The 23992-nt window shown below is 31.9% G+C and overlaps 1 protein-coding gene and 1 pseudogene across 3 annotated transcripts in view; both read right to left on the bottom strand.

Moving 5' to 3' along the window:
- Nucleotides 1-23992, bottom strand: part of C1H8orf89 (chromosome 1 C8orf89 homolog) — a 79198-nt gene that overhangs the window by 35881 nt on the left and 19325 nt on the right. The window contains exons 3-4 of one of the 3 annotated variants that reach the window (XM_051970043.1): nucleotides 21867-21914; nucleotides 21290-21359 (exon numbers count right to left, since the gene is read on the bottom strand). The exons of 1 other annotated variant lie outside the window; for it this stretch is intronic. In XM_051970043.1, the coding sequence (XP_051826003.1) occupies nucleotides 21290-21359; nucleotides 21867-21885 (89 nt within the window). In that variant the 5' untranslated portion in view covers nucleotides 21886-21914. The remainder of the gene's footprint in view (nucleotides 1-21289; nucleotides 21360-21866; nucleotides 21915-23992) is intronic. One more of the 3 variants, XM_051970041.1, reaches the window with a different exon arrangement.
- Nucleotides 6843-15374, bottom strand: LOC127543768 (nucleosome assembly protein 1-like 1; annotated as a pseudogene).

Raw genomic sequence — 23992 nt, 5'->3', positions numbered from 1 at the left:
TGCACACATATATTGTATCTAGGATATACTGTAACCTATTTAACATGTAAAGGACTGCTTGCGATCTGGGGGTGGGGGTGGAGGGAGGGAGGGGGAAAATCGGAACAGAAGTGAGTGCAAGGGATAATGCTGTAAAAAATTACCCTGCATGGGTTCTGTCAATAAAAAGTTAAAAAAAAAATGTGCAAAACTTGTTTTGAACATAACTGAGGAAAATATTAAATAAAATAAAACTAAAATAATAAAAATGAAAAAAAAAAAAAGACTCTTTCCTCTGTCTCCTATGCTCACTCTGCTCCACCCTATATTTCAGGTCTCCATCACCTCTCAGCTGGACTAATGCACTAATCTGAATTTAGCTTCCTGTTTTCTTCCAGTCTCGTCTCTCTCCGATTTATCTTCCACATAGTTGCAAAAATAAATTTCATAATGGATCTGTCTGACATGTCACATACAAAAAAACCTATCATTGGTCTTTATTGCCTATAGATCAAATGTAATCTTCTTAGCTTGCATCCAAAGATCTTTTACTTGACCTTCTAGCCTTACAACGTCCACTGCTGTTCCTCAAACTCAAACTCTTGTTTCAACTCTTGTCTTTATACAAACCATCCACTAAGCCTGGAATGTACTTCTTCCTCATATTAGAATCATAGGTTTTTCTCTTCTTTTAATCATCTGACCAGTTGTCACCTGTTCTGTGAAACCTCTAATTCCCAGATTCTAACCCCCACCAATACACAACTAAAAATTCTCTTCCACTCCAAATTTTCCTAACTTCTGATGAGGTTCATGATAGTAATGAGGCAGACTTTAGCAAAGAAAGCCCTTATAGGATTATGCTATTCCCTAAGGCAAGCAGGGATGGGTCTGGCTGGGATTACCTCAGTTTTAAGTATGCCTTTTGTTCAAATATTTTTTATTATAGTTTCATTCCAGGTGGAGGACTCTAGAAACACTATCTTTACCATATACAATCAGAAAGCCAAGTTATATCAAACCCCTGAGATTGTATTTCCTTTATAAAAGATCTGCTCATATCTGTCAATGACCAAGCCTCTTGATGTTTTTCCTACTTCCAGTAAGTAAAACCTGTTAGAACCCTAAACTCTTTTTAGAATTAGCCCCACAATCACCAAATTGCCATACTTTAATGGCATCTTCCTCCTACTTAATTGTGAGTTCCACTAGGGAACTTGTCTTTCCCTTGTTAATTATTAAAACTGCTTTCCTTGCTAACTTCTCTTAGAATTTAGCCTTCTCTTAGTAGTACAATAAAACTTTGCCCCTTGATTTGGAGAATGTCTAATCCTATGAAATTTTCTGAGACAATTCGGAGTACTAGCCCATAACTCTTATCGTTTTATATATCCCATTATTTGGTGGCTGAACCAAATTATTTTGATGGCCTGATGCAAGAAAAGTCTGCCTGCACCCTTGTAACTCTTTTTTTGTTTGTTTTTTGCTGAGGCAATTGGGGTTAAGTGACTTGCCCAGGGTCACACAGCCAGGAAGTGTTAAGTGTCTGAAATCATATTTGAACTCAGGTCCTCCTGATTTCAGGGCTGGTGCTCTTAATCCCTTTCACTTAGCTTATAGTACTTTTCTTTGTTCTAATAATTCTATTGTCTTAATAGCATACTCATTTGTGTACCTGTGGCAGTAGCCTGTAGGTAAACTATAAACTTCATGAAGTTTGAGTTATTTTTTGTCTTTGTATCACCAGTGACTTAATGCTCTGTATACCGTATACTGGAGTTGTTTAATAAATGCATATTTAAGAGCCACCCAGGGATACTAAAGTGTGTTCAGAAATGTTGGGATTTCCTTTACTGGTATAATAAGAGTGCTTTTTTTTTTTAAACTAATAGAAATCCCCCAGAAATGATAGGATGTGATTGGAGTTGTGTTTGTTTTGTTCAAGAGGCTTCTGCCAGAGAAGAACAGCCAACCTATTAGTCTGTGCACTATTGAGGATAGGGTTCCTGCAATGGCCTCAGTTAGATCCTCTTCCTACTTACCTTTTTCCTCACCCCTTTTCTCTTCCTTTCTCAGCAACCCTGCCCTGAACTTTAGAAATCAGGCACAACTCTGGCTGGAGGTGTTGGACTGGTTCTTTAAAGGGGTGGAGAGTCTGGTGGAGAAGGTACAAAAAGGCTTAGCATATGGAGAAGCCAGAAGTTTCATCTGAGCTTACTGCTGCCTTCCAAGTACTTCTTTCTGATCTAACTGATTATTTGCTGTGCCAATTCTGCAGGAGGAAGGGAGTAATGTTTTATTTTGACCCTTTTAAAAAGGGATTTTTTAATCTATTATTAGTGAAGTTGGTTTTAATTATATTTTATGATTCTTGAGTGCTTTTTAATATGTTTTAGCCCTCGAGTCTGAAATTATTGAATCAACATCTTAAGCTAGGCCCAGAATAACCTGGAAGTAAACTTTATAGGATTATACAAGTCAACTATCATTGTGCCATAAATGGAGTTATCAGAATTCCCCAGAATCCATAAGCCATATCTTAAGCAGCCCTTTTTGTTGCCCACTATGCTATAATGGCATAATTGTAGAAATGAGTAGACCACCTAATAAGTATATGTAAAATCTTAAAAGAATTTAAAAAAACAATGTCACCAGTTTGGGTTGGGGGAAGGCAGAGTTAAGACAGCAATTCAATTTTTTTTAAAGGACATTTAGCATATTGCAACCCAATGAATGATATGACTGCCAAAACAGCTAATGATGTCATGATAATTATGGGCTGAATAAGAAATATTCATTTTGATTTTTTACTAAATATTTTAAAATGTACAATTATCTTAATTCTTGGTCTTTTCAGTTTGCCAGTGGACAAGATCAGCTTCACCATCAAATATTTAAATATATTAACTCTTTTCTCTCTCAAAATAATAGTAATTAGATATCTTCGTGTGGCCCTTAATCTCCTAGATTTAATGATGCTTTTTTGAAAAAGGTTTACTCCATTACTATCATTAAATTCAGAATTCTTATAATACTTTCATATGACCCATAATCCTAACTCTAGTAAGAGCCACTCAAAGATATTTTATCAAAATGCATCTTCTACAAATCTAAGATAAAGGTACTAGTCACTAGTTTCCAGTCCAAAAATTACTTAACTTTGATTCACACAAATGCTAAATATTACATACATCAGTGATCAAAAATAATTTTATTTACTGTAATTTAATAAGCCTTCAAACTTTTGTGAGAAACATAAATAAATGATGCTATTTATTTAAATATATGGATATATGATGGTATGAGTAATAATATATTCAGATATAAAGGAATGAAACTTGGAATAGAACTCAAAGATTCTGGTCTCTCTAGAACTCTAATCCCCAGACTATAATGAATTCAATAATGATGATCTTTAGAAGTTTACTATAGTTGAAAATTTTATCCCTTGTTTCCTTCACATTTGCATAGTAGTAGACATAGGACATGTAGTAAACATAGTAGACATGCTTTTTAAAAGTCTGGTCCCTTCTTCAAAATATAATCAGGGACAGCTAGTTGGCATAGTAAATAAGAGAGCACCAGCCCTGAAATCAGGAGGACCTGAGTTCAAATTTGACCTCAGACACTTAACACTTCCTAGCTCTGTGACCCTGGGCAAGTCACTTAACCCCAATTGCCTCAGCAAAAATAATAATAATAATAATTTTTAAAAATAATATAATCAGTCACAGGCATCAAGGTAAAAATTTTTTTTTCTGAATGTGTCAGATTAAGAAATCTGGTGAAAATTAAAATGATACATGGTAATTTATTTTTAATACTGCAATAAAAGAACCTAAAATGGACTCATCAGGTAGAATAGGTGATAATTTCTAGTGTAGATACTTACACTACCACAAAGAAAAGGAAAAATGGTTTATTAAAATAGTTTGAATATAATATGCTCTTAAAATGACTCTAAATTCTGAAAATACCAGATGTTATTTGCCCCGGTGTTATATAATAATCTTAATATGAGTGTTTCTTTGTAGACCAGTCACTTTAAAATACTAAAATCCATAGACATGATTTTGCAGCTAGTTGGTACACTGGGACTTAACGTCAAAAAAACGTGAATTCAAATCCAGCCTCAGACACATTAGCTATCTGATTCTAAACAAGTCACTTAACCTCTGTTGGCCATCATCTGCAAAGCTGAAAAAACTGGGGAAAATAATAACACTAAAGGGATCAAATGCTATACAGATCAAATGAGGGTTGCAAAACACTTTGCAAAGCAAAACAAATTATATAAATGCTATTATTGTCACTATTGCTATTCTCAAGTAAAGTTTCAAAATGCATTGTTTCCTAGTTAATATAACTTATACAATTGGGAAATACACAATTAATAATTATAACATGAACACAAACAGAAAGAACATGAAACAGAAAAGGATACCAAAATAGATTAGAAACCAGAATTGAACAATATATTGCTTATTTATAAGAAACATCTGAAACAGAAAAATACATATATAACTAAAAATAAGGTGTTAGAGCAATAACTGTATGCTTCAACTGAAGTTTTTTTAAAAAAAAAGGCAAACATAGTAAAGATTACTAAGATAAAGATAATCTTTATCTCAGACAAAGTAATAAAGAAGAAAACTACATTTTGCAGAAGTATATCACAGTCAATGAATTAATTTCAAGATTAAAAATATCAATTCTATCAACACTAAACATATATATACCAAATAGCCCGCATTTAAATACTTAAAGAAAAAGTTAAATGAGGTTTAAAAAAAAAACAAAACTTAAGAGCAGGAGGCCCAATTTGACATTTCCAAGCCTAAAAAGAAATTTAACCCAAAAAACCCAAACCCAAACAAAAACAAAAACAAAACCCAAGAAAGAAGTTAAGGACCTGAAAAGAAAAATTAAATATGATAGGCTTCTGGAGACTGCTGAAGAGGGAAAAAAAAGAATTGTGTATATTTTCAGCTCTATACTGTACCTTCATAAAATATGATCACATATTAAGAATATAAAAATTTCACAAACAAATGCAGAAAAAGAAATACTAAATTCATCTTTTATGGACTACAATACATAAAAATATATTCGATAAAAATGCTACTAATAAAACAATAGGACACTAAACATTTTAAATCTAAAGAAAGGGTGAGTCAGGGGCAGTTAGATGATGTAATGGATAGTGAATCAGCCTTAACACTTACTAACTATGTGAGCCTGGGCAAGTCAAACAGGCAAGTCATAACTATCTTGGCCAAAAAAACCCAAATAAATAAATAAATAATAAACCCAACGAGTGGATCAAAAGAAAAGCATCCCTTCCCCCCCCCCCCAAACAATCAATTTCATTACAGATAATGACAACAATATAAAAACATAACAAATTTTTGGGACTGGGGAAAATGTTTCTCTCTAAATACTTCCACTAATAAAATAAAGAGCTAATCAATAAAATGAGCAAGTAACTTGAAAATCTAGGAAATCAATAAATTAAAAGCCCAATTAGGCATCAGACTAGAAATCCAGAATATCAAAGAAGAGATTAACATTGAAAGCAAAATCAAAACAAAACCATATTGAATAAAAAAACTAAGAATGGTTTTTAAAGAAAAAAATTGATAAATAATTATTAAACTTGATTAATAAAAGATAATAAATTTATCACAATAAAAAAGTAAATTCACAACAAATGAAGCAGTTAAAGAAATTAAGATTTATTTTATCCAATTACATGTCCCCCAAATCTAACACTAAATTAAAGATGTATAATGCCCAATTTAATAGAAAAAGAAAAAGAAGATTTAAATAACTCAATCTAAGAAAAAATTGAAAAAGCCATAAATGAATTTCAAAAGAAAATAATACCAAGACAAGACAAAATGATAAGCAAATTCTATAAAAGCTTTAAAGAAAAATTCATTAAAAATTAATTGTGTTTACTATACAAGCTGCATGGAAAAAAAAAAAACAGGGAAAGGTCCTATGAAATTCCTTGTATAATACAAATATGGTCTTAGTATAAATCAGAGAAAATCAAAACAGATAATTTAATATTAGGAAAACAATAAATACAATTGGTCATATTAACAGGGAACCAAAAAAATCACATGATTAAAAAAAGTTTTTGCAAAGATACAAAGATCATCACTTTTAAAATCACTAGAAAGCATAGAAATATAGAGCTTTTCCTTAATATGATAAATGGTATCTCTTTAAAATCAAGTACCATTATTATAAAGAATGGGAATAAATCAGAGGTCTTTTTCAATAAAAAGAGAGACAAAGAAAGGATGTCATTATCATCATGACTATTCAATATAGAATTAAAAATGGCACCTATAACAATAAGATGAGGAACTGAAGGAATGAGCACAGGCAAAGAAAAAGCATTATCATCATTTTTTGCAAATGATGATTTCCTTAGAAAATATTAGAGGCCACTAAAAAAATTAACTGAAACAATTAACTACTAGGTACAGACCAATACCAAATATACCAAGATAAACTCCAAATAGATATATGACTTAAACATAAAAGGTGACATTTTTTTTAAAAAGAGGAAAAAGGAATAAATTAGCTGTCAGATCTATGAAGAGGGATAAATTAATGACCAAATATATATACAAAATGACTAAAGGTAAAATGAACAATTTTGATCACATGAAATTTAAAAGGTTTTGCACAAGAAAAATGAATGCAGATTAAAAAAAAGAAAAGTCAACAAATAGAAAGTCTTTGTAATAAGTTTCTCTGATAAAGGTCTCATTTTCAAGATACATAGGAAAATCATTCAACTTTGTATGAAGAGGAGCCATTAGCAAATTAATAGTCAGTGTATATGAGTATGTAGTTTTTAGAAGGAAACCATTTAAGCTATCAACTATGTGGGGAAAAAATGCTTTAAGGGACTTCCTACATTGTACTTGTGTAACTGATAATTATGCTGTTAAAATGGTAGATAATATGTACCATTATTTTCAACTGATATTCAACTATTCAACTGATATGATGTGATGATTTTCAATTGATTTTCAATTGATTTCAATGATAGTTGCATTTAGGTAAACATATAATAAGGCAATCTTCAAGGTCACATAACACACTGCTTCACTGCTGTTTGCATTCTGCTGAGTTTTGATTTTTATTTTGTATTCTGCAACTTTGCTAAAATTATTTCAATGTTTTTTGGTTCATTCTCTAGAATTCTCTAAGTATACCATTATATCATCTCCAAAGAATGATAGTTCTGTTTCCTTATTCACTTAGTGAAATTCTTTCAATTTCTTTTTCTTCTCTTACTGCTATAACTTACATTTCCACCACAATATTGAACAATAATGGTGAAAATAAACATCCTCCCTTCACCCTAATTGTGTTGGGAAAACTTCTAGTTTACCCATCTTATAATGCTTGCTACTAGTTTTAAATAAATAGTACTTATCATTTTAAAGTAAGCTCCATTTATTCCTATGCTCTGTAATCTTATTTTTTTAAAAAATAGGTATTATATTTTGTCAAAAACTTTTTCTGCACATATTAAGATGATATAATTAGTGGGTTTTATTATGGTCAATTATGTTGTGTTCCTATTATTGAGCCAGCCCTGCATTCCCTGAGATAAGTCCCTCCTGATCATACTGTATACTTCTGATGTATTGCTTTAATCTCCGTGTTGGTATTTTAAATTTTTGGCATCAATATTCATTAGGGAAATTAGTCTAGTTTTCTCTATTTGTGCTCTTCTTGGTTTAGGTATCAGCACCATATTGTACAAAGAATATGGTAGGACTCCTCTTTGCCTATTTTTCAAATAGTTTATCTACTATTGGGATAATTTTTTATTTAAATGTTTGATAGAATTCTCTTTGACTCTATCCCTGAAGAATTTTAAATTCTAATAGCTTGCTCAATTTCTTTTTCTAAAAATGGAGTTAAGTATTCTCTTTTCTCTTTTGTTATTCTGAACAATTTTTAATAGAAATTAATCCATTTCATTTAGATAATTTATTATCATATAATTGAGCAAATTAGTTCCTAATAATTGTTTCCATTTTCTTTTCATTACTAGTGAATTCACCCCTTTCATTTTGGATACTGTTAACTTGATTTTCTTTTCTTTAGTTTATTTTCTTTTCTTTCATAAAACCAACTTTTAGTTTTAGTTATTCAATGGTTTTCTTACTTTCATTTTATTAATTTCTCCTTTAATTTTCAGGATTTCCAATTTAGTGGGCGTTTTTAAATTTGTCTTTTTCTAGTTTGTTTTTTTTTTTAGTTGAGTGCTTAATTCATGTTTCCCCTCTATCACTTTTTTACTGATGTAAGCAATTGAGAAAATTTTCCCTGACATACAAAGGTGCTCTAAATAATCAGAGAAATGCAAATTAAGACAACTCTGAGGTACCATTGCATATCTCTCAGATTGGCTTTGATGACAGGAAAAGATGATGAATGTTGGAGAGGATGTGGGAAAATTGGGACACTAGTATACTATTGGTGGAATTGTGAACTGGAGAGCAGTTTGGAACTATGTTCATATATCTTTGTTAACATACTCTTTGATCCAGCAGTGTTTCTACTATCCCAAAAATGTTTTAAAGGAGGGAAAGGAACCCACATGTGCAAAAATGTTTGAGGTAGCCCTTTTTGTAGTGGCAAGAAACTAGAAACTGAGTGGATGTTCATCAATTGGAACAACTGAATAAGTTGTGATATATGAATATTATGGAATATTATATTCCATATACAAAATATATGGAATACTCAGCAGAATGATTTCAGAGAGGCTTGAAAAAACCTACGTGAACTAATGCTGAGTGAAATAAGCAGAACCAGGAGATCATTGTACATGGCAACAAGATTATACAATGATCAACGCTGATAGTTTAAAATGAGATGATTCAGAACACGTCCAATGATCTTGTGATGAAGTGAGCCATCTATACCCAGAAAGAGGACTGTGAGAACTGAGTGTGAATTATAGCATTTTCACTCTTTTTGTTTGCTTATATTTTGTTTTCTCTTATTTTTCCTTTTTGATCTAATTCTTCTTGTGCAGCATAATTGTATAAATATGTAGGCATATATTTCATTTAAAATATATATTTAACATGTTTAACATATATATTGGATTGCTTGCCATCTAGGGGAGGAAGTGGGAGGGAAGAGGTGAAAATTTGGTTTTGCAAGGGTCAATCTTGAAAATCTATCCATGCTAAGTTTTGAAAATAAAAAACAACAAAAAGAAAGAAAATTTCTCCTAAGTACCACTTTGGCTGTATCTCACAATTTTTGGCACATTGTCTCACTATTGTTTCTGGTTTTTTTTTTTTTTTTTGACTCACTACTTTAGGTTTAGATTATTTACTTTCCAATTAATTTTTATCTTTACATGGTCCATTATTAAATATAATTTTTGTTGAATTATGATTTGAAAAGAATGCAGTTAAAGTTCTGCTTTTCTGCATTTAAATTAACACAGGTTAATTTCTTTCTAGGTGTTATGTGTTGCTGAGAAAAAGCATATTCTTTTCTATTTACCTCAACTTCTTTCTTGTTTATTTTTTATATTTCACTTATTTTTATTCAATGTATCTAGTTTTGATAGGAGATAGTTGAAGTCTTTCACTAGTACATGTTTATGTTCTATTTCCTCCTGTAGATGCAGATGTTACAATATTTGATGCATGTATTAATATTATTTCATTATCTATGGTACCTGTTTCAGCAAGATATAGTTTCCTTTCTTATCTTTTTTAATCGGATGTGTTTTTGCTTTTGCTTTGTCTGAGATTATGATTGCTCTCCCTAATTTTTTTGCTTCAGCTAAAACATAATAGATTCTGCTTCAGTCACTTACCTTTACTCTGTAAATGTTTCAGTACTTTATGTTTCTCAACAGATTCTAGGATTCTGGTTTTTAATCCATTATGCTACTTCCATTTTATGGATGAGTCATTCTATTCATATTTATAGTTATGTTAACTGTGTACTTCCCTCTATCCTATTTTTCATTATTCTCTCTCACCTTTATTCTATTCCTCCTTACAAATGTTTTACTTCTGATTATCACCTCTCCCAATGGTGTCCCTTCTATTAGTCTTTATACTTCCCTCTGTCCTTTCTTCCCTTTAAAATAATTTTTGTATCAATACATATGCTATTTCTTAGTTGCGCCAATTCTGATTAAAGCTTTGTCCACTATCTCCTGCTCATCTTCCTCTACCTCTTTCACACCTCTATTATATAAGATAATTTACTTGATTCTGTATCTCCCCCCTTCTCCTAGTACAATCTTCTTTCTCACCTCTTTATTCTGTTTTTGGTTTTTTGGTATCCCATCAAAGTCACCTTATATCTGCACCTTCTGTCAATGTATATTTCTAATTGTCTTTATAGTAATAAAGTTAAAAATACAATCTTAATACATTTATAAGTTTAATCATATTGAATCTCTTGTTTTCTGTCTTACCTTTCTATGTTTTTCATTCTTATATTCTAAGATCAAAAAATATTTTTTTAAATTCTGCAGTGGTCCTTTAATTAAAAATGCTTGAAAGTCATCTCTTTTATTACATATCCATTTTTTCCTCTGCAAGATTATACTTAGTTTTGCTGGGTGAGAGTTGTAATCCTAATTACTTTGTCTTTCAGAGAATCATATTCTGATTCTTTAGTATGGAAGCTGCTAAATCCTGTGTAATCCTCACTGTAGTTCCATGATAACTGATTTTTTTCTTTCTGGCTGCTTGCAGTATTTTCCCTTTGATCTGGGAATTCTGCAATTTGGCTATGATGTTCCTGGGAGTTTTCAGTTAGTTATATCTTTCAAGTAGTGATTAGTAGATTCTTTCAATTTCTATTCTGCCCCGATTCTAGGATATCACAGGGCACTTTTCCTTAATAATTTCTTGAAAAATATTGTCCAAGTTTGGGGGCTTGGAAGGGAGTTCAGGGGTTTGCTTGTTTTTTGTTTTGGGATTGTTGGTATGGTTTTTTTTTTTTTTAATAATGACTTTTAGGTAATCCAGTAATTTCTTAAATTCTCTCTCATCTCTATTTTCCAATGAGAAATTTCACATTTTCTTCTCTATGTTTAGTCTTTTGATTTTATTTCATCATATCTTAATGTCTTATAAAATCATTAGCTTCCACTTGCCCAATTCCAACTTCTAAGGAATTATTTTCTTCATAGAGCTTTTCTATCTCCTTCTCCATTTGGCTTTAAGAAATTTCTATATGTATTTTTCCATTATTTGTGTTTCTTTTACTAAGCTATTGACTTTTTTCTATGATTCTCATATTTCTTTCCCCAATTTTTTCCTACTTCTCTAATTTGCTTTTTTAAACACTTTTTAAGCTCTTCCAGGAAAATTTTTGGGGCATGAGACCAAATGACATTTTTCTTGTGAGATTTCACACATAACTATCTCAATGCACTTATTCTCTTTTAGGTTTGCACTTTGATCTTCCCTGTCACTATAGTAACTTTATTGTCAAGGGCTTTGTTTGTTTTTTTTGCTCATTTATGTATACATACACATATGCCTATGTACATACACACGCATAGATACATGTATAAACACACACACACCCTCCTATCCTATTTTGTGACTTGGTATTCTTACATAAGAGTTGGGCTCTGCTCTTTCACTGTCCCAAGCTTCTTATACCAGGGCCCAGGAGTCCTTGCCATTGGCTTTTCACTGCAGGCTTGTAAAAGGGCGTACCTTTTGTGGGGATAGGATTCCACTGCTGTGCCAGGACAGGGCCTTTTTGGAGGATTGCTCTAAAGGCAGAAACTCTCTGCTGGCCAGCGCTGGGGATGGAATTTTGATGCTGACTGGTTCTGGGGACATGGTCTTGTTTTTGGCTGTCAATGAGGCCTCCCTGGTGGCCTGTGCTGGGGATAGGGCTGCTCATGTGGAGACTGGCGGTGCAGCACAGACTTCTGGCTTGCCTCAGGAGCTGCCAGCTTGTATGGGGGCCTCACCAGAGAATTGCCCAGGGCTTGGAACCTTGCTGCAGACCCCCTGCTCTATTGTCTGCAGCTGTTGGCCTTCTCCTCAGTTCACTCTCACCTCAATGAAACAGACTTTTCCTGCTGCTTCCCCACTCCTAAATCATCTCTGAGGGGATTTTCAATGTTGTTTGAAGGGGAATTTGGAAGAGCGTCATGGAATTCCTGCCATTGTCCACCATCTTGGCACCAGAAGTTATTATCTCTTAATAGTTTTCAAAGTGACATTTTTTATTTCTCCCCCTTCTCCCAATCTACTTGATATCCTGTACCCTCATAATTTCTGGTCCACCAAAGAAGAGATCTATATCAACTGGCTCTAACTACATCCAATATATCTTTGTCAACACCTCATTACTAAAATATTTATTGGATTCAAAGTGAAATTCCAACATGAAACTCATAAGTCAGACAGCATCTGAGAACTTCACTTCATCTTTCAAATGTTTTAGAATAGGTTCATTATGTTTCTAAGGAATTCACTTAGGGTCTTCTTTTTCCTTCATCTTTTTTGTTCTCCTCTTCAAGCCTAGACTTCTTTTATCTCCTCTGAAATTTCTTCATTATCATCTGGTTTCTATTCATATTCTGCTTTTGTAGATTCATAAACTGAATTAATTTCACCTCTTTTATCAAAAAGTCACCAGTAAAGAAGAGCACATTTTGAAGGGCATGGACTTCCCCATAGAATTTGGCATCTCTCTGCACATTTAACTTAAAGGTTTACAAGGGCATTGACACATTGCTTAATTAATTTTGTCAAGCTTTCAATGTAACCAGTCCATGATCCCCTAAGTATATCAGCAAGCATTTATTACATATTTACTTTATGTCAAGCAGGCAGGTAGGTGGTGAAGTAGATAAAAGTGCAAGGCTTGGAGTCTGTAAGACTCATTTTCCTGAGATCAAATCTAGCCTCAGACACTTATTAGCCTGTGTGATCCTGGACAAGTCACTTAACCCTGATTATCCCAGTTTTCTTATCTGCAAAAAAAAGTGGAGAAGGAAATGGCAAACAACTCTAATATCCTCGAAAGAAAATCCCAAACAAAGTCATGAAGAATTGTATACAACTGAAATAATTCAATACAACAAAAATATATTAAATGTTAACTATGATTAATAGTAAACCTATTGATAGGAAAAACTTCCTAACAATATCAGTTTCCTAAAAGTGGACTTGGCTGATTCAGGAGGTGATGTATTCTCATTCCTTGGAGGTATTCAAGCAGAGACAGAGGGGCCATTTGTCAGGTATGTTTTAGAAAGAATTTCTTTTAGGTTATGGGTCAGACTAGATGGCTGCTAAGGTCCCTTTCAGTTCTATGATTCTGTAGTTTTAACCTCTCTGACTGGCAGATTCCTTCTGCATAATGGTAGCTAGTTGGATTTGTATGTATAAACCATGGACTTGGTATTGTCAAAACAAGTTTATAAAGTTGAACTAAAGTATACACGATTAAATATTCTCAAGTTTGGGCAGCTAGGATTAGGTAAAAAGTCCATATTTCAGATTCTGAAATAAAGATCACTGTTTGTAGCTTTGTGAATTATAAACAACTGTAAAATTAAAGCAACTAAAGGAATGGTTCACCATATTTGCTGCAGATTCACTTTTCAAGTAGAGTGAAATCAATGTGGTCAGCTAATCAATAATAAAACTATCCAGAGGTGCCACATCTTGAATGTTATTTTGATGGCAAGTCCTTCTTACAAATGGTATGATTCCATTCAGGAGCTGTAAATCTATGGGAGAAATAGTCAGAAAGCTGTAGTACTTTAGAAGTCTCTGTATTTTAAGTTCATGACCTGTCAGAAGGCAGCATGTTTCATCTTCTTTGGGATTATGATTTAATCTTATCATTGTCAGAATTCTAGTCTTTCAAAGTTGTTTTAAAAACAAAGTGAAGGAAGATAACCTGCAAACAAATTTGTACAAACAAGACATATACAGGATAAATTGGGGGGAGGGGTAGTCTCGAGGAAAGGCAGTAAGATTGAAAGACTAGTAAAATTTTCTTTCAGAAGGTGGGACTTAGTTAAGAATTGAAAGAAACCAGCAGGGTTAGGCGGTGAAAATGAGGAAAGAAATCATTCTGAGCATGGGGAGCAGCTGGACTGTTATCTACGAAGAACAGCAAGGTTAGTATCCCTGAATCACAAGAATATATGGGGAGGAGAAAAATATAAAGAAATACAAACAAGTCATCCAATTCAAGATGTCTAATAGCTGGAGGTGTAAAACAGGAAGTGAGGAGAAAGATTAAGGCTACAAAGTAGATATGGAAATCATTTGCAGGGAGATGAAACTTGAAACCCTGGAAGCTTGGGGAATCTCCAACAATTAGGGGGCATAACATGAATGAAGATTCTGCAAAGGAGACAAAGAAGCAAATGGGCAGATAAGAAGAAAACCAAGAGAGAAGAGAATCCCCCCAAAATGAGAAAGAATATCAAGGTGTTATTGACAGGGGCAAAGGCTGCAAAGCTGACAGGAAGGATGAGGATTGAGAAAAAGCCATCTTTTTTTTTAGTTAAGAGATCAGTGGTAACTTTGGAGAAAGCAACAGAGTAAATAATGAGGTCAAACATCAGAATGTAGAACATTAGGAAAAGAGCAGAAAGAAGTATTGTATATGGTCTTCTCAAGGAGGTTAGCTACAATATATTTATGAAATGTTTTAAGCAATTTAGATGAAATAAAAATATTTTTGAATATATAGATTCTTTCATTGGAATACAGACCTAGTAAATAGTAGTACTGATAGTGATAGGTCAAAGGATAGGCATAATTTGATAACTTTGTAGTTATAATTCCAAATTGCTTTCCAGAATAGCTGGGCCAATTTTCAGTTCTTTCAACAATATTATACTACTATACTTTTTTTTTTCTCATAGTCTCTCCAACATTTGTCATTTTCCTCTTTTGTCATCTTTGTCAATTATCAGTTACTTAATGCATTTTTTCCTTCATCACTGAAAACTTGGATTTCTCAAAAAATTCAGAAAACTGCATACTCCAAGCCTTTACTATGCATTAGAGAATGGCTCTTATAAATGGTTTTATATCATATTATATATTATAGGTCTTGGAAATGAGACCTTGATCAGAGAAACTTGTAAAGTTTTTTCCCCACAATTACCTGTTTCCTTTCTGATTTTATCTTATTAGATTTGTTTGTGCAAAAACTTTTAATCTTATTTCATCAAAATTGTCTGTTTTATCTTGTGTGATTCTATCCGATTTAGTCATGAATACTTCCTTTATCCATAAGTTTGAAAAGTAATTTCTTCCTTGCTCTTCTAATTTATAATTTTTTTATATCCAACTCATATATATATATATATATATATATATATATATATATATATATATATGTATATAGACCTGCTCTTGATTTTTGATAGTATGGTTCTAAACCTAATTTCTGCTAGACTATGGTCCAGTTTTCCCAGTAGTTTTTGTCAAATAGCAAGTCCTACCCCCAGGAACTAGAATATTTGGGTTAATCAAACAATATGTTATTATTTATTTTTATATATATGATGTACTTAAGGTGCTCTGCTGTCTTTTTTTTTTTTTTTTGGCTGAGACAATTGGGGTTAAGTGGCTTGACCAGGATCACACAACTAGGAAATGTTAAGGTCTGAGGCCAGAATTGAACTCAGGTCCTCCTTACTTCAGGGCTAGTGTTCTATCCACTGTGCCATCTAGCTGCCCCCTCCTCTACTTTCTTTTTTTTTTTTTAACCATTTTAATAAAACTATTTTTAAATCATTTATATAATTTTAACTAGTGATTTGTTGTATAGTTTAAGATCTGATACTCATAGACCTCCTCACTTTTTTTTCATGATTATCTTTGAACTTCTTAGACTTTTTATGCCTTCATATGAATTTTTTAAGATCTATAAAATATTCTCTGGTATAGCATTGGATAATTAAGTAAATATCAGTAATATTGCCAATTTCATTATGATGGCTTGACCTATTCATGAGTGGTTACTATTTCTCTAACTATTTAGACCTGTCTTATTTTATAAATGGTATTTTGTAGTTAAGATTCATACAGATGCTTGGAAGATACATTCTCAAGTATTTTATAGCTTCCATAATTATTATTAATGGAATTTTTCTTTTTTAATCATTTTGTTCAGTTTTGTTGGTTATACACAGGAAGGCTGATGATATTATATAGATTTATCTTATATCCTTTAAATATGCTGAAGTTATTAATTATTCCAATAAACATTAGTTGACTCTCTTTCAAAGTATACTATATCATCTGCAAACAATCTTTTTTTTGTCTATGTTTCCTTTTTTTTCTTGCTATAGCTAGCATTTCTAGGACTACATTAAAATAATAGTGATGATAATGATAGTCATCTTTGCTTTATTTTTGATCTTACTGAAAAGGCCTCTAATTTTTCTACATTACTGATGTTTGCTTTTGGGTTTATGTTAATACTATTTACCATATTAAGGAAAGAACTATTTATTCTTATTTATGGAATTTTTACTCAAGAGTTGGATTTTTTCAAAAGTTTTTTCAGAATTCATTATGTAGTTTTTATTATTTTTGTTATTAATATGGGTTATTATTTTATGGCCTTTCTTATATTGAAACAATTCTACGTTTCTAGTATAAATCCAACTTGGTCATAGTGCATAATATATTTCTTTTTTTTTTTTTTTTTTTTTTTTTTTTTTTTTTTTTTTGCTGAGGCAATTGGGGTTAAGTGACTTGCCCAGGGTCACACAGCTAGACAGTGTCTGAGACCAGATTTGAACTCAGGTCCTCCTGACTTCAGGGCTGGTGCTCTATCCACTGTGCCACCTAGCTGCCCCCATAATATATTTCTAACATATAGTTGTAGCCTACTTGATAAAATTTTATTTAAAATATTTGCATTGGTGTTTTTTATGGAATTCTCTCTTTGTCTCTCCCTGGTTTAATATCAAGATCATATTTGTACCATAGGAAGAAAATGGAATGGTATCTTATTATTATTATTATTGTGAACAGCTTATATAATATCAGAATGCATTGTTCTTTGAAATCTTGATAAAATTCACTTGTGAATCCATTTGGTCTTGGAGATTTTTTTTCAAAGTTCATTTATGGCTTGTTCAATTTCTTTTTCTGATAACAGTGTATATAAATACCTTATATATTTTTTGCAAGTATTTATGTATTTCTTTGTTATCAGTTTTGTAAGCATATAAATGAGCAAAATTTATTCCTTATTTAAAACAAGTTTATTGATTTTTTTTAACATTACCTTCAATTCCCAATCTTACTCTGCTCTCTACCTTGAGCCATATCTCATGAGAATTTTTTTAAAGGGGGGGGGAAGAGGAAAATTCTGTAAAACTACCTAACATCAACTGAGTCACAGAATCTATATTATTTTACATCCATAGCTATCACTTCTTCAAAGATAAGAGGGTGGGTGGTATAGTCTCATTTCTGTTACTCTGAGTCAAGCCTAGTATAATAATTATATGCTGCTCTTTGGGGGTAAGATGAGAGCTGGGAAGAAAGCCATTCACTTATATTTTTGGTAGTTTTGTAGTTATTTCATTTTGTATTAGTTTGCATAATATAATATAAAGTTATTATTATCAGTTCTTATGCTTCTCTATGTTCTTTATAATTTTTTCAAGAATAGGAGTACCTACTACATTCATTTACTATAATTTGTTTAGCTATTATTTCCCTAGCAGTGAGAATCTACATTGTTTCCGAACTAGATATAAATTCTTATGGAATTTGTTATAAAAGCAATAGCAGAAGGGTAGTACAAAATAAATAATTTACACCTTCCCTCTATTAGTGGAAGCTGCAAAACATCACCTCAAAAAGTAATGTTGCTCCTCCTAAATTCAGTGTTACCACATTTAACTGAAAACAATTAACTGCTGGGAACAACATTTATACTTGGGTAACCTAAACTACTTTAACTCATTTTTAACCAATGAGCAGTTCCATTTATTGTGAAAGTTCAAACTAGAGGTTTAGGATGATCAGATCATACCTAGTACTCCTCAGAAGAGATAAAACAGGCAAAAATGCCACAAAAGTCAAAGGCTAAAGTTAATATACTACTGACTCTTAAGCTATAAAGATATATAGGTCAAAAATGCCAATAAACTAACTCCTACAAAAGCAAGTGATGTAATAGTGATCTGAACAAGCCTGCTAACTCTGCTTGAGAAAGAATTTTTATTGAAAGAAACAAAATCTCAATAAATTGTTAAAACCTTTAATTGATTCATAAAGCTAATAGTTAATCTAAATCCACATTTCTGATAGTACTAAAAAGATTAAAACACTATCAATTCCTGTTCAGAGATTGAACACACTAAAGTAACATTGATATATTAATAGAGTAATTGTTAAGGTTAATGTAAGAATTAATATTTTTTTTTAAAAATAGGGTCAAGAAAGTCCTTAAGATCTTAGTGAATAATAAAAGAATCATTAAATGCAATGCAAATAAATAAAATTCAAACATCCTCATTTCTAAAAGTAATCTCTATCAAATCATTGTGAAATCTCTTATGAAAAATATTTGCATCAAAAGATGCTCTATCTGTATGAGGACATATTTTGATGGAAGTGGATTTCTTTGACAAAGAGACCTGAGTTTCAATTGATAAATGACGGACAAAAGCAGCTACACCCAAAGAAAGAACACTGGGAAACGAATGTGAACTATCTGCATTTTTGTTTCTCTTCCCAGATTATTTATACCTTCTGAATCCAATTCTCCCTACGCAACAAGAGAACTGTTCGGTTCTGCAAACATATATTGTATCTAGGATATACTGCAACATATCCAACATATAAAGGACTGCTTGCCATCTAGGGGAGGGGGTGGAGGGAGGGAGGGGAAAAAAAAAATCGGAACAGAAATGAGTGTCAATATAATGTAATTATTAAATAAAAAATTTAAAAAAAAAAAAAAAGAAAAGATGTTAAGATCAAAAAAAAAAAAAAAAAAAAAAAAAGATGCTCTATCTCAATTCCCAAATTTAAAGGGAGAGAAAGACCAAAGTTGAAAGTCAATGAAATTTAGCAGAGAGGTCTTTCAAAACCAGGATAAAATATAGCCTACCTAATTTCTCCCTAAATTTTAGAGGATAAAATATTTAATGCTGCTGTCTGCTCAGTGGTTCTTGCCTGGAATCTTGAATGAAGACAGAAAATCAAATAACTTTCAAGCTGGAAGGGATCTTTTAAAATCATCTCCTTCCAACTCTCCAATTCTGCAGATTAGAAAAGTGAAATACACAGAAGTGACTTAAGTCACTTAATCTAGATCACAAACAAAAGCTAAACAGGTTAATAGGAAGGTCAAAGAAGTTATCAAGGAGCAGGTAAAATCTTAGGTCTTGAAGAATGGGGTTTCAACACACATGGTGACAGGATAGTATTAATTTTAGAATGGACAACGGTATACGCAAAAATGAAAGAGCAAAACAAGAACCCAAAGTAATGCTATTTAGCTAGAAAGTAAGGAAGGCAGTGTGGTATAATGAAAAAAATCTGAAGCCAAAGGACAAAACTTATCCCAGTTTTACCATTTACAACTTTTCTGAGACATTAAGCAACTTAGTTAACCTCTCTAGGAATCAGTTTCAGACAAGGAGTTTAACTTATGGTCCATTTTAGCAATAAAGATCTTAAGGGGGAAGAATATAAAATATGACTGGATAGGTAAATTGAAACTAGATTGGGGAGGTTCTAGAACAATAGTGACACCTGGTGCCTGGGGAATTACTTGACCTAAATTTAGCCCTTTCCTTCCCTCCTGGAGGATTTTATAAATAAAAAGCAAATGCCATAAATTTCTAGTGGAAGTACCCAAAAGTCCCTTGGAAATCTCCACAAAAATCCCCATCTATCTCCTAACCTTCCTTTCTAATTTAACCTGCTTTTCCTCAAGTAACAGTAACCAAGATGAAGAAAATTAAATTTTTTAAAAAATTTGTTGTTTAATAATATTCAAATTGTTGTTTTCTTTTTTTATTGCAAAACATGTTCCAGCTTCCGCAGTCCTAGAAACCTATATATGGCAATCCTTTCAATAATTTCAAACATGTAATATACAGATGACATATCTACCTGTTTGCAAGAAGGAGATATTTATATAGAGATTTATCTTTGCTATAGTGTATGTAATAAATCTTTAGAAGAAGTATATATAAAATCTGTGAAGATCTGAACAATTTTTATGTTAGTACCTAATGTATATATTAGTATTTGGCTTGACAAATTTTTGTCTGGTTTTGATTTATTGTTGGTAGAGGTAAGAGTTGGTCAAACTGGCAATTAAATGTATCTCCAAAATTCAAAAAATCAATTATTAATAAGGTCATTTGAGATATATATGTATTTGAATCTATGTAACAATGTGTGTATATATAGATATATGTACATCTATCTATATAGACAAGTATATATGCACATATATATATTTTTTAATGAATCATGTTATTATTTAACTTATGTTACAAAATATATTCTTAAAATTTTGGTCTGTTAAAAAATTCATTATCATTTCTTAATTTAAAAACATGGAAAATAAGGTTTTCTTTTCCTTCCTTATTAAAAATAATAATATTACACTTATCAATTAAATGGTATGACTTAGGCAATATGCTGGAGTGCACAAGGCTAAACTTAAGAGTTAGGAAAATCTGAGTTCAAATTCCAATTCAGAAACAGATATATATAGACAGATATAAATATTCATTGTTGTTTCAATTGTATCTGATTCTTCATGACTCATTTGGGATTTTCTTGGCAAATATACTAGATTGGTTGGCCATTTTCTTTGTCAATTCATTTTACAGATGACAAAGCTGAGGCAAATGCGTAAGTGACTTGCCCAGAGTCACACAGCTAGAATGTCTGAGGCCAAATTTGAACTCAGGTCTTTCTGACTTCAGACTTGGTACTTCATCCACTGTACCACCTAGCTATAAATATATTCAAACTCCATTTCAGATAAAGATAAAAATATATACATATCTATAGATAAACTGTGAACCCCCAGGCAAAGCACTTAACCTCACTTTCCTCTTCTACAAAATGCTGATGATGAAAATAACACCTATCTCACAAAGTTATTAGGAAGTTAGTATGAAAATTGTTTGCAAACCTTACAGAGTTCTAAAATCGTCTGAGGGCAGTTAGGTAGTAGACTGCGGGGCCAGGAATCAGGAAGACATCTTCCTGAGTTCAAATTTGACCTCACTTACTTTTTGTGTGTGATCCTGGGCAAGTCTGCAAGTAACCCTGTCTCCCTCAGTTCGTCATCTGCAAAATGAGCTGGAGAAGGAAATGGCAAAATGGTTTTCTTTGTGAAGAAAACCCCAAATGAGATCACGAAGATTTAAAACATGACTGAAAACGACTAACCAACAATTATAATGTGAGCTGCTAGTAGATTGTGAGCTCCCCGAGGTTAGAAACTCTCTTCACTCTTTGTATGCCAATGTCCATCATATATAAGGCTTAATCAATGTTTACCAACTATCATGCTCCATTTTCAGTTGCACTTTTAAAAGTGAGTCAAATTCTAATGACTAGATAGGGTCTACAGAAACAAAGTGAAGTAGAGTACAGAGGCAAATGTCTTTATGATTAGTAGGTACAGATGAAGAAAGAATACTTTAGACTGCCTAGATATTTCAGATATGAGTATTTTTGATATGAATCATCTGACACTGAATGTCATTTAATAGAGTAGAAAAGTAATGTTCTAGATGCTGCCCCAATAGACTTAAAAATCTGGTTATAAATGTCAAACACAGAGCTAAGAAATAGTTTACTCACCTTTGAGAATCTGTAACATTATATTGCAGTAAACTCGACCTGTCTTTCCTGTATAAATGAATCAATAAATTAATGTACTTACTGACCACTCACTATATGCAAAGCACTGTAGAAATTAGGTGGAATTATGAATAGAACAGAAGACTTAAGGCCAAGAAGTTCTGAGCTAAAATCCTACTTCAGACACTTAGTAGCTTTATTTATTTAACCTTTTTATATCTTAGTTTTTCCATCTGTAAAAGACAATAAAGTTAGTACTTACCTTGTACGGTCATTGGGAAGATGACAACATATGTATTAATTACTGTTGTTACTATTATTATTATTACACTCAGCTTTATGGAACAAAAATTTGTGTGTGTGTTATGGGATTTTTAAAATTCATATTTTATTTTTTCAAATAAAGATAGTAAGTAAAAAAAAAAAAAAAGATAGTAAGTAACTTTTCATAATCTTGCGTTCCAATTTTTCCTCCCTTTCTCCTCTCTTTCCCCCACTCCTAGACAATAAGCAATCCAAAATAAGTTAAACATATAGTTCTTCTAAACATATTTCCATATTCATCATGCTGTTCAAAAAAGGTCAGATCAAAAGGGGGGAAAAACACAAAAAAGAAAAAAAAAACAAGCAAATAATAACAACCAAAAAAAAAAAAAAAGATGGCTCTTTCCATCACAAATCTATTATAATTGCCTTAAATTACCTCATTGTAGAAAAGATCCAAATCCATCAGTCTGATCATCACATAATCTTGTTATTGCTGTGTACAATATAGTCTTGGTTTTATTCATTTCACTTAGCATCAGTTTATGCAAATCTCTCCAGGCTTTTCTGAAATCAGCCTGCTTGCTATTTCTTATAGAACAATAATATTCCATTACATTCACGTAACATAACCTTATCCAAGTATTCCCCAATTGATGGTCATCCATTCAATTTTATAGAACAGATTAGCATAAGACTAAGCCTTGGAGCTTAGAGGAGAGCTGAGATCTATATATGAATGAATATACTACAACAAAGTGGTATCACAATGCCAAAAGAGTGATAGACTGTGCACGTTAGGAACACATTATCAAATGGCCCTAACAGCAGATCTAGAAAATGACATCTTATCAGTTCTCTGACAATTCTATTTCCCAAAGTAATGTGAAAACTTTGAATTTAAGTATTTAAACTGTGATAATCAATACAGAAACATCTTATTAAAAACATTAATAACTGAGTCAACAGGTATCATACTCAAAGAAAAAAACCAAAAGTTCTTTTCTTGTAATCTGGAGAATATAAAGACTTTGAACAATAAAATACAAACTATAGGTGTTAAATGTTTTTCACATTAATTAAATGGCAGCCTCAACATACTACCAAATGAATACAATGTTACATACAGCTCTTTTACTGAGAAAATGCATTTTCATTTAGATTAAAATTCCAGAAGGGAATTATTTGTTTACTAAAAATGGATCACACTCCAATTGATTATTTGTTGAAATACTCAGTTTTGGACTTACCCATAGTAAGTCCAGAGTTTAAAGCTTACTATCTAAATCACTTCATATACTATATTTCATTTACTATTCACCTACTCTCATACACTATTGCATTAAATAATGACTATCTATTTTGGCAAGTTCCCAAAGCTCTCTTTGCTATAGCAAAGAGTAAATAAAAGTATGATGAATAACACTTTTTCTTCTGTTTCCCTATAATATATTTGCATACTATGTATAGATATGAGCAATCATGTATGTGTTAAATGCTTGTCAACACTACTTGACTATGAGGGCAGAAGGTAACAGAGATTACAATCAATAGTGGATGGAGAAAATAGAAGGATGAGAGAATTTTTGAATATAGAAAAAAATGACTGTTAACAAATGAAATCTAAAGGGAAGGAACTGGTACCCAAAAGAAATGAGTGTATGAGTACAGGAATTGAAATTGCATTTACTCCATTCAATAACCTTTTATTAAGCATCTACAATATACAAAGCATCAGGGACACAAAAGTAAAAAAAGAAACAGTTTGAGCCTTTAATAAGCTTACATTATTATATTGGATATGGATATAGATATTTATGGACATACAGATTTAAGTAAATGCAAAATATATCCAAAGTAAA

The sequence above is a fragment of the Antechinus flavipes genome, chromosome 1 (genome assembly GCF_016432865.1).
Source record: "Antechinus flavipes isolate AdamAnt ecotype Samford, QLD, Australia chromosome 1, AdamAnt_v2, whole genome shotgun sequence".
Lineage (NCBI taxonomy): Eukaryota > Metazoa > Chordata > Mammalia > Dasyuromorphia > Dasyuridae > Antechinus > Antechinus flavipes.
The sequence above is the reverse complement of the archived record's forward strand: the minus strand, read 5'-3'. Positions and strand labels throughout refer to the sequence as shown.